The 12,157-nt window shown below is 45.3% G+C and overlaps 1 protein-coding gene across 19 annotated transcripts in view; it reads left to right on the forward strand.

Moving 5' to 3' along the window:
- Positions 1–6,862: 6,862 nt before the first annotated feature.
- The window catches only part of LRRFIP1 (LRR binding FLII interacting protein 1), a 104,942-nt gene continuing 99,647 nt past the window's right edge, over positions 6,863–12,157 (forward strand). For 9 of the 19 annotated variants that reach the window (XM_079976397.1, XM_079976400.1, XM_079976385.1 and 6 more), the window contains exon 1: positions 6,865–7,050. In XM_079976397.1, coding sequence (XP_079832523.1) covers positions 6,907–7,050 — 144 coding nt within the window. In that variant the 5' untranslated portion in view covers positions 6,865–6,906. Of the gene's footprint in view, positions 7,051–12,157 lie in introns of all 19 variants that reach the window. The other 10 variants (XM_079976383.1, XM_079976396.1, XM_079976388.1 and 7 more) reach the window with 4 other exon arrangements.

Genomic DNA, 12,157 nt, shown 5'->3' on the forward strand with positions numbered 1-12,157 from the left:
TGCCACGAGATCGAGATCTGGATCAGCGTCCAGGACATCAAGTCAGCAAGGCAAGGGTGAGGCTGGTATAATGAGCCTTGAAGTAGTGAACCGCCCCTTGATCCAAAGGCTGGATGAGTGAGGTCGTACAGCGAGTGGGGGGAGAAAAGCAACTCTGACATGCTCATGTTCAAATTGCAGTCCCTGTGGGTAACCACTAGCAGAAGCACTTTGAACTCCAGCCCCTTCTCCAGCAGGTGACACCTCATCTCTAGAACAAAGCATTTGTGGAACCAGTCCAGAAAGTTTTCAGCAGTCACCCAGGCCTTCTTGTTGGACTGCCAGCAGACAGGCAACAGGTTCTTGTTCTTGCCTTGAGGGCACAACAATGCCCAGCCGCGTTGCCAAAGAGCAGCACAGTCAACCGATCCTTCACAGCTTTAAACTCAACGGCGCCTTTTCTGCTTTGGCAATGTAGGTCCGGTGGAAGTTGGATGTGACATAAGATGTGGAGGAAGGTACAGGAGATAAATGCATAAATTGACGTGTGGGCTTGAGAAGTCAAAACCCATCTACACCAAATCTGACATAATATATGTCTATCTGTGAAAGTAAAGTTTTTTAAATTCAGGACAAGGTGTGAAGAATTAAATGTTCCATGTGAGAAGGTAAGAGAAGCATTCAGTTCTGTTTTAAACATTTTAAATCTTGTGCCAGTTCAAGAACAGCAGCACTAAAGAACACTTATCTGCAGGTGGCCACTTACAAAAGGCGTTGTTGTAAGCATTATTTAGGTATTGGAGCCTGTTTCATCATAGGAAGATTTTTGGCTGCTACTGTGTTTATAAATATGCAAAAAAGGCGGGGGGGGGGGAGGAATAACAGTGGCAAAAACCCTCCAGTGATGGGTGCTGTATCTGATACAGTTTTATTCTTCATGTAATGGCCTTCAAGCCAATAATATGTCTACTCAGAAGTAAGCCCCATTCAATAAAATATAATTTACTCCCAAGTAGGTGTGCACAGAATTGCAAGCTTAGTCAAGAAACAAGTGGACTCTGGACCCTTGTCCCATCTCAACATGCCAACTCCCTAGAGACTAATAAGCTTCTGAGCCCCTGGAATTTAGTCAGGAAAACAGAGTTTGGGATTAAAGTATCCATTAAGCAGTCAAAACAATACATCCATAGTTAGTGTTTATGAATACGAAGAGAGAGAGTGGGGGAATTCAGTTTCTCTGACCAATCTCCAGCAGGCCCTGTTGATGGTGCAGCAGAACCCAGCAGAGGCCACGAAAGATGCCTGCCCCGCCCACTTTTAGTTTAGCCTCCATTAAAATTTCCCAGGCTGCCCCTGACAAAGCATTATTCCAAAGCTTTGTGAGAGAGCAACATGGCAGCTAGATGCTGTTATCCTTCATAAGCAGGTAAGCCCACCCTGCCATGATGGAGAAGGGTGTTCCCCCAGAGGCTATTTTACTGAGGGGCCCTTCCAATTTGGAGCCAGTCCTACTTCAGATCTCCAAATATTTGAACTTATTTACATCATCATCATTTACTGATAATGTTTTATTGAAGACTCGGCACTGGACTACTTTCACCACTGACCACACGGGCTTGTGCTTGTTTCAGCCTCCTCTGCAATTCTGTAAACAGTTTCAAAAGACTCTGATTTTATCAATATATGAAGAATAACTGTTAAATACTCTGTACTTCCTGAGAGGGGATGTTTGAGGGGCTATGATAAGGCATTTATGGGGTAGCACAGTTTGGGGTTGGGTTTCCTTTGGAGGAGAGAGCACTGAGCACTCGTGGCTTTCTTGTAATGTTTGCTTTATTTACAAATATAGAAGCAGAACATTGGGGGGGGGGGAGAGAGACAGCTCTTCCAAGGCAACAAATTTGCTACTTCCTTATCAGACCAAAGAGGTGATGCCCTCTCCCATGTCTTCGACCAATTCACACACAAAAATATCTCCCTCTGCTTTGCCTTTTCCAAAGGTTAAGGTGCTGTTTTGCCCACTTACAAATCTGTTGTCTTGACTTAGCTGCCTCTCCCCAGCACTGAGGGATATACCATTCCAACAGAGACCTCAATTATTTCCTTTTCCCCATCTCCCATCTGCCAGCCATTCTGGGCCATGGACTGGCAGGCTGTCTAACAGATGAATGTTTGGCTAGCAGCTTTTAACAATACTTGGGCTTGCTGCCAACTCTAAGGCAGCTTTCCCTGTTTTCCCAGTTAAACTAGTGACTAGTTGGGATTCCATGTTGCCTTCTGGGCCAGGCCGCCATCTAGAAAGCTGTCTAAAATACCAGCTGACCAGCTGCAGGGTGCTCATCACAGATGCAGCTCTGGTTTGGCCCTTGGAGAAGAGTTTGGTTTGGCCCTTGGAAGGAAGAGGACAACGTTGGTACTTCCAACTCCAGAACATCCCCCCTGTTGCTATTTGTACTGTATTTGTTAGAAAATGTCTTTTACAAAGAATAAATTGTACTGGGGAAAAGAAAACATATGTAATGTAGTGGCTGCAAAGCAGGTGAGTCCAATCAAGGTCACAGAAACTCTGAATCACTGCCCTTTTAACTTGTTAACTGCCTTTAAAAGTAAAAGAGAGAGCGTCTGTCTGTCTGTCTGTCTGTCTGTCTGTCTTAGAAGCGAGGGTGAAAGTTGGAGGTTGGCTGGTTGCATCGCCATTATTTTGTTGACTGGGAACATGGGAGTGTGAAGAATTCAAGCGGACTCTTTCCGGAAGAGCTTATAAAGACAGGCAAGCTATGGACTAATGATTTACACATTGCTGTCATGTGCATAACTGGGGGGGGGGGGCAAAGGGGGCAGAGAGGGGTAGCTGCCCCCCATCAATAAAAATCAATAAAAATACATAGCTAAGTGAGGTTCTGCCCCGCCAATAAAAGGCCTGCACCTCTAACAAAAATCCTGGCTATGCCCATAATTGCTGTGAAAGAATGTGTTTTTAGAGACCCTCTCTTGGTCTCAAGGAAGAGAAATAAATTGTATTGAACTTGATATAAAAATAATACAGCTTGCTAAATTGTTGCCATCCTGGCAAGTAAAGATTCACCTTCAAGTCTTGTGTAAGGAGTCTTACTTTATCAGTAAGGTTTGAGGGTGAAACCCCTACGTCACTCTGAAATAGACAACAGCCCCTAATCCTGTTACAGACACGAGGCTCTCTAAACATGGACTGGAAATTGCTTGGGTTCTGATTTTCTATAAGAGGAAAGTGGAAATATTTCAAGTGTTCCTGTGCTTCACACCCTGTTGACTCATGCCACATAGCTGCTTCTGAAAAAAGCTTACCTTGACCTAATAGGGCAATAAAGGAGAACAAATAGTTCACATGCTGAATTATCCAGAGAGACTTAACACAGCCAATTAAAAGCTCACAAGATATTGTGTTAATTTGTTTTTTTAATTAATAAAGCACAGGTTAAGTTTAAAATAGATTCTATAAAGGCTTATTTGAAGTCTCTCAATTCATTTCTTATTAATATATTATTATGCATTAAGGGCAGCTAATCACCATTTCTTTTTATTTAATGCCTTTCTTTTTATTTAAAGTCATCACACTAACTTTTACAGAGGATTCTGATGTCAAAGCAGTGCTTAAAACCGCCAGAGACCTGCAGGTATAGGGTGGTATATAAATTCAATAAATAATAAAAATAATAAAAGTTATCAGAGATGTTCACATTTTTCAAAAATATGAAGATTTTACAGGCTGCTACTTTAAAAATCTAGGGACGCGGGTGGCGCTGTGGGTAAAAGCCTCAGCGCCTAGGACTTGCCGATCGAAAGGTCGGCGGTTCGAATCCCCGCGGCGGGGTGCGCTCCCGCTGCTCGGTCCCAGCGCCTACCAACCTAGCAGTTCGAAAGCACCCCCGGGTGCAAGTAGATAAATAGGGACCGCTTACCAGCGGGAAGGTAAACGGCGTTTCCGTGTGCGGCTCTGGCTCGCCAGAGCAGCGATGTCACGCTGGCCACGTGACCTGGAAGTGTCTCCGGACAGCGCTGGCCCCTGGCCTCTTAAGTGAGATGGGCGCACAACCCCAGAGTCTGTCAAGACTGGCCCGTACGGGCAGGGGTACCTTTACCTTTACTTTTACTTTATAAATGGCATGTGCAGTACAATCCTATGTATGTTCATTCAAAAGGCCTCTCTTATTGAACAAGGCATACCCCCATATAAATATAGATTAGATATAAACCCTAATATTTACATAATCACAATTATAGACAAAAGTTGTATGTTAGTGAGTAAGGATCTGAGATCTTGTAAAGCTAGTGAACAGGGATTGGTTCTTGGAGTCTGCTGGTAGTAAACCTCTACCTGTAATCTGAACTAGGCCTTTCAGCATTACATCTTTAGTGCTTAGTTGATGTGCAAATTATGTAATTTTATTAAGGTAATATTTGAAACCATAAGCAGAGGCCAGGCTAGTGTGGAGGTGGGTGCTCTACACTAGTGTTCAGGTCTAGAATGAGGGTCTCCAGTAGATTACTCAAGATTTGAAGATTATTAGGATTTGAAGTAAAGGAGGGCAGACTCAGCCAGTATCAGCATTACTGTCAGACAGTCTATGTCAGTTGTTAGGAACATGGCCCCCCCAGAGCGCAGCGGAAGAGTCAACCTCAGAAATTGAGCTGAGTGAGCAAGGGGCTGCCTCTGCAGATAGGAGCTGTTTGTCTGAGTTTAGAGAGGACAGCCCGGATCCCTCCTTTCCAGGGAAGAAGCTGTTTGCTCTCAAGGAGAGGAAGAGTTGGAAGTTGGCCAAAGCATTGCCAGGCAACCATCAGATAAGCCAGAGTCTGAGGCTGTGTCTTCTGGGGAAGAGACGGGCCAGCGGTTCAGTCCCTGTATGAGGAGACAGGAAAAGCTCAGAGAGTAACGGAAGGGAAGGAGAAGAAAGGCGGGATTTTGGCGTTCTTCCTGTTGGGGGAGGGACGATGAATCAACTAATGTTAATTGGGGGGGGGAGCAGATAGCTTATGAGTAACTTTGATTCTGTTTGTTCAGACCTCAAACTATGCAATGGTTTCTTTTCCCTTTAAACATAGTAAGCAAGGTTAGGGTGATTGTATTATCACCACTTATTGTTGTTATGAACGGTTATTTGCATACACCTGAGTTTTGCAGAAAAATATCACAGATCTTTTCTTTTTCTTGCTTTCATGGCCTTTTGGCCCCCCTGTTTACATTGTCCCCTCCATGTATTTTATATATGTCACACAGAGAGAATCAGTTGGAAGCTACCCCGAGGATTATCTAGTCCAACGTCCTGCAATGCAGGAATCTCGGTATTCATGACAGATGGCCATCCAACCTCTGTTTAAAAACCTCCAAGGAAGGAGAGTCCACACCTCCCAAGGGAGATCATTCCAGTGTTGATCAGCAGTTACTGTCAGAAAGTTCTCTCTGGTGTTTAGTTGAAATCTTCTTTCTTGTAACTTGAATCCACTTGTTTGAGTCCTTTCCTGCAGAGCAGGAGAAAACAAGCTTGCTCCATCTTCCATGTGACAGCCTTGAGATATTTGGAAGATGACTTGTTTACTAGCTGGGGATAATGCTCCATGAATCTGCTGAAGTGAGATTTATGTTTATTCAGTGGAGTCTACATTAAATCTGGGTCTTGTAGGTGCCACAAAATATATGGTTGTTATTTTTTGGTATGTCTTCTTTTTGTATCACTCACAGTTAACAGAAATGGAACAACAGACAGCTGTTTTTGCAAGTACATACAAATAGTGTGATGAAACAGGTTTATGTTTATGTAAATGTAAGTTCCACTGAAATTAATCTGGCTTCCAAATAATTGGGTTTAAAACTGGACTGAGAAACAATTAATGGAAGCAGCCAAGTGCATACAGCAATTGCCATAAATAGGCTTCTGGGCAAAGAAGTGTTGAGCTCAACTGTCAAGGGATATTGTGATTTCCGTGCATGTTGCCTTGGGGCTGAAAGAAGGCCAGAAGCATTCATTACTCTTATAATCTATTGTACACTATATTATTTATGAAAGTAGGTTTCCAGCAGTAAAGTTTCCTGATCTTCTTTGTGGCTTCCCTTTCTAAAATGAATTGATTTATTTAACACCCCACTTGGGTCAACAAACTTTGTTCATGACCTGGCATGACTCTAGTACTGTATTCGGATCCTGGGCTGACCGTGCCAAACTATTTAGTGGTTCTGTGATAGAGGCAAATATTTTCTTAGAACAAGGTTAAACATTTTGCCTGTGATCAGAGATATTTTTGGGTTTCAGCTTCCAAACCTTTTATGGAGGCAAAACTAAGAAGTGGGGGGGGGGGAGGATATTTTGAAGTATTCAATGGCCTGAAATAAATGTCTAAGAAGCATATTCTAAAGATTTCAGCATACTAGGCACAAGCTGGACTCTATCTGTCCACACTTCTAGTAATTTATTAGGAATTTTCGAATGCAGTCCCTGCTGAGGGAGCTCTTTCTGGTCTCTCTTTCACAGAGGGGGGGCAGCGGGGGAGGCGGCGGCGCCCGAGGGGTCTTCCTTTCTGTTCTCCTGGCCTTCCCGGGCGGGGGTCGGTTCCTGAGGGGGGAGAGCGAGCGGGGGGGGGGCGCCTCGACCAAGAGGGGCGGCCTCAGCTTTCCCGCTGCCCCAGAGCCGAGCCCTGGTCTGAGGGGCTTCGCCAGGCGGGGCGGCCTTGGGCGCCGGGCTCCTCCCTCCCTCCCTCCCTCCCTCGCGCGCTCGGCCCCGCCCCCTGCGGAGAGCCGTCGGCCCGGCCCCGCCCCCGCCGGCCTCCCGTGCGCGCATGCGCGGGCTGCCCCTGCCGCCGCCGGAGGCGCCTGCGAGGAGCGGCGTGGAGAGGGAGAGAGGGAGGGAAGGAGGGAGCCGCCTGAGGGAGGCAGGCAGGCAGGCAGGCAGCGCCATGGAGCTGGTCGGGGCGCAGCAGCAGCAGCAGCAGCAGCAGCAGCAGGCGGCGGCGGCGGGCCTGGCCGGGAGGAAGAGGCAGCCCAACCGCGAGAGGCCCGCCGCGGCCGAGGACGACGCCCTCAACCAGATCGCCCGCGAGGTGAGCGGCGGCGGGGGGGGGACACGGGGGGGACACGGCCTCCCGGAGGCGCCTCTTTCCGCTCTTCTTCCTCCTCCTCCTCCTCCTCCCCGGGCGGGGGGGGGCGGGGGCTGTCACCTCGGCCCCTCCCCCTTCACGTGGGAGCTGTCAGGTGCCGCCGCCGCCCCCCCCATTTCTCCCCTCCCTCCCTCCCGTCAACTTCCGGGAGGCCGTGGGGGGCGGGGCGGGAGTCCGGCCCATTTGCGACCACGGCAGAAGAAGGGTTAATAAGCTCGCTCATATCCCCTTAATGTGCCCCCCCCCCCTAAAATGTTCAATAAACTTTGTAAACACAAAGTATTGTCTTCCAAGACAAAACGGTTTATCTTAATGGCAGGGTTTGAATGAAAGGCAGCAGTCTCCCTTGTCTGGATCCATGACTGGTGTACACACAAACATTTGTATATTTTGCTTTATTTTGAGTGCTGCCTTTGTCCTGCACCTTTTCCCTTTCAGGCAGCTCAAGAGGTCATGCCTGGCTCTTCGCTCCCCTCTGCTCCAGCAATCCCCACAACAGCCCTGGGAGGCAGCGCCTCGCCCCACAGTCACCCAGGGGGCTCCAAGACCAAGGGGGGATTTGAACCCTGGTCTTTCTCCTGCACTCCAGCCACTACGCCACACTGCCTCTCTGATTTGATTAGTAGAGTCACCAACCATTGTTCTTGTAGTTTGTTTATCTATTTATTGCAATTAGATCTCACATTTTCTCCAAAAAGTTGAAGGAAGACTTAACTTTTTATGTATTTGGGTTCTGTGTGTTGCTTCTTATGTTCCATGGCCTCTGGACCCTGCTACTTATTTACCTTTCCCTCTTTCTCTCTGTGCCTGCCAACCTAGCAGTTCGAAAGCACCTCCGGGTGCAAGTAGATAAATAGGGACCGCTTACCAGCGGGAAGGTAAACGGCGTTTCCGTGTGCGGCTCTGGCTCGCCAGAACAGCGATGTCACGCTGGCCACGTGACCCGGAAGTGTCTCCGGACAGCGCTGGCCCCTGGCCTCTTAAGTGAGATGGGCGCACAACCCCAGAGTCTGTCAAGACTGGCCCGTACGGGCAGGGGTACCTTTACCTTACCATTCTCTCTGTACCTCTTGGTATTATAATATATGATCTGCCAACTGGTTATAAGGCTTCATAGTTCTCATAAAGGAAGGTGTAGCCCAGAAACACCACAGCAAACATGTTGGTCTTTAAAACATGTTTCATATACCTATAAATTCTTTCTCTCATGGGCTTATATTGGTTCCTCTAACTTATGTTGCTAAAGATCAGGAAAGAGGTGAGAGCTTCTGAAGTATTGTTTTGGCTTTTACTTCTTTAACAGAAGTTTGATCTTTAGGAGGTGTTCTTGTTCTGCACTGTGAGCTTTGCTCACTCTTTTCTGTACTCTTCTGCAGCAACAACTTTTTTGGTGAGTTAAGTAACCTCAGGAGGGAAGTGGAAGATGAGGAAGTTGATATCTGTACTGACTGGTGAGATGCTTGTCCTTTTTAAATTCAAAAAATCACAAGTACCAAGCCCTCCAGATGGTTTAGGTCAGGGGTTGGCAAAGTTTTTGTGGCTTGGGCCGGTTCACAGTCCTGCAGATGCCGCAGTGGGCCAGAGTGCGCGCACACGCACGCATGCGCAAACGCTATTTCCGGCGCGGAGGAGGCGTGCACAGCTTTCCATTGGCTGCAGGAGCTTCCTGCAGCCAATGGGAAGCTGGCCAGTGTCACGGAAGGCGGTCCCCACTCTGCCCCGCGCCGGTTTGGCATGGCGCACGGGAGCCGACCAAGTGGGCGTCAGGGGTCCATGGGCCGGTTAAATGACCCCCATGGGCCACTTGTGACCCATGGGCCTTGGGTTGCTGATCCCTGGTGGTTACCCTCCTCCCTTTGCACATACTGTTGCTGTGTGAAGGACAAAAGGAGAGAGAACTTCCTTTTCTGACATGTTCCCAAAGATGGTTAAACCCATATCCTTCTAACAGACTTCCCTAGCGTACTGACTGGCCAGCTTGATTTTTGTGTGTCTCCATCGTTTGAGCAACATTGTAACATTACAAAATGCATTGTTACAACATGTAACAATACAGGCAGGAAAGCGATCCTTTGTAACTCTTCTCTGTTGCGTGCCATTGCCTGTAACTTTTATGTTCTTGGTTTTATGTTCTTTAGACTTGAGTTTATGTTCAGACTGTAGTTTTAGGATATAGAAATTTTGTTAAGGAAGGGCAAAAGATTTTCCAGTTACAATGGATTTTGTTAGTAAAATGTGTTGAGGGTATGTTAGTGAAAACTATGGAAACAAAGCAGCTTTTATGGATCTAGATAGTTTATTCATTATTTAATCTGATTTGTATATTTGAGAATTTAAAGGTAAGGCGTATGGCTAGGTTACAGATTTAACCTGTGTATGCTCCTATTTTTATATTGTTGAATTGTGTGCTTCAGTTTGCCTGCAAACCTGGATCAAACATTGATTTTGCATATTGGTTTGTAGAAAATCTATACTTCAATGCATAGCTTTCTAGATTTGGACAAAATAGCAGTCTATTGTTTGATAGAAGGCACAAATGAAAGCTCCATATATGTGGAGAAAAAGGGAGTATAAAGGCTGCTTGTAATATAAAATAAACAACAATGGCTTCTCTAACTACAGCCAGTGAAGCCTTATTTCTATGATACTGAGCAGGTTTGGATAATGTACAAATGCTCCATAAAGGTGAAAATACGTGCTTTAAAAACCCTGGCATGTCATGTAACAGGTGATTGATTCAGGGCACACGGTTAGATCTCTCCCCACCACCACTTGTGGCTGTACTCCCTTGAGAGAGTTTCCAGTTTCCGTCTATCTTGAGCAAGTGTAATAGTAGCTGTAGCAAAGCAGGGATGAGCTGAATGCATTGTTCCCAAGCTTAGTTGCTGTCTGTCGGAAAGTGAAAGTTCAGATAGTACTAAGGCAGTGTAACATGTAGACATGATCTCAAATAATTAAAAATTCTCACCATTCAAAATGACCAAAATATTTATAACTCATCTTTTAACAAATAGCATCCAGAACAGCTAACAAAAAAGCTCAAAACAATAAAATGCAGTAGTACAGTACTTTTACTAAAATACAAAATAAAACAACAATGAAATAGTAATCTAAATGATTTTCTATATTGCCTCCCTCTTGAAATGCTCATCCAAAAAAGCCTGATTTAACTTGCTACTGAAAGGAACTATTTCCTAGTAAGCATCCCATATGAATCTTATCCTGAAAAACTTAAGTAAGGAACATAGGATGCTGCTTTATGCTGAGTTAGACAACTGTCCCATCTGGCTCAGTATTGCCTACACAAACTGGCAGTAGCTTCCCAGGGTTTCTGGCAGGGTTCTATCCCAGCCTTTCCCAAAGGTGCCATGAGTTGAATCTGACCTTGTGCATGCAAAGCAGCTGTTCTACCACTGAGCGATGGCCCTTCCTCAAACTCGTAAGCTGTCTGTACAATTCTGATAATGCTAAATCTTCCCCAACTTTGTGCACATGAGATGTTTTAGAATACACCTCCCATCAGCCTCAGCTAGCATGGCCATTGGTTAAGGATGATGGGAAGGATGATGTAGTCCACAGCATCCGGAGGGTACCGTGGGGGCTTAGTGCTATGTGAAATGGCCTTGCATTTGTGCATTGCCCCTGCTCTCATCTCTCCTCTGGCACAGCTGTGAGAAGGAAAGTGGAAACATGCATTTTCAAGTACCTATAGAGTTTGTTAAATCAAAACTGGAAAGAAATGAAGTTAGTTTTAACAACTGTTTGTCTGAACAAGCAGAGTTCAAACCATGTTCTATGATCCTGGCTTGTTAGGATAAACTATAATTAAAACTAATCAAATTGATTAAAAGTTAAAACAATGCTCTGCAGCTGGTTGGAAACAGAAGTAGATGCTTTCTGTACTCTTCTTTGCGGCTGGAGGGAGGGGGCAGGATTGTGGCTTGGTGCTGCATCTGAACCAGGCCACAGCCGAGCTGTATAGCAGCTTATGTATGTTAAGCCAGTTTGTATAGACTGCAGACAAACGACTGCATTCGGATATAAAGCTAAACCATGGTATGTTTAGATCAACTCTTGTTTTGTTCATGAACTGAATTATGGTTTGTTTGGTCAACAAACCATAATCTAAAACCATTGTTTGAACTTGGCTTGTGAATCTGCTTGAGCTAACTGTAGTTTATTTTTTATGGTTTGGCATCCTGACTTAATCTAGTGTGCTCCATTGCTCAATTCTTACTTCCTGCCTGACTGCAGAGACATGAGGGGAAATTACCTCAAAAGCAAAACAGCTCACATGGTAAGGACTAGTCATGCTTTCACAGACCTCAAGCCTGCCCCACTTTGCCTTGCAAAAGACTCCTATCCCCACTCACCTCCTCAGTGAGAAGGTTTCCTTACCCATTTTGGCTGGCATTTGGAAAAAGATTAAAGGGAGTGTCTGCCCTCTTATCCATATCTCACAATGGGTATATGTTAAATAACTACTTGCTCAGTCCTCACTGGGCTGTTTTTGGTGAATTTTTATTTTACTCCTTCAGGGTTTTTGTGTGTGTTTCTTTGTATTTCTACAAATCTTGAGGTTTTTCCAAGCCTTCTCTCTGGCTCTGTAAGGATAGGTAGCCATTAAATCAATCAGTTCACGTTAGGATATGTGATGCCAACAGATGCAGTTGCACAGTATGATCCAAAAATGTCTCCCAAACACAGCCCCTCTAGCCTGTGTCCCTACACCCCCCATTCAATTCTATATCCTAAATATGCAAGTTGTTGCTTAACACCTATTCTTCTGGTTGGCCAGGACTGACAATTTAGTAGTGTACAGGGTGCCCCAAAAGTAGGTATACAATACATATATACCTATTCTTATTTACTGATATTGTGACTTCCTAATGAAACATGGAAGGTCATGAGCCTATCAATAGTATTTTCTTTGCTTTATAGAAATGCTGGATACCCCACTGCTCATACTTAAAGGCCAGAGTAGAAGCATAAGAAACCAAGGTTTTGTATGAATATGAAGAATAATTTCTAATAGACCTTGGTTAACCAA

Source organism: Podarcis cretensis, assembly GCF_951804945.1.
Source record: "Podarcis cretensis genome assembly, chromosome: 1".
NCBI classification, from domain to species: Eukaryota; Metazoa; Chordata; class Lepidosauria; order Squamata; family Lacertidae; genus Podarcis; species Podarcis cretensis.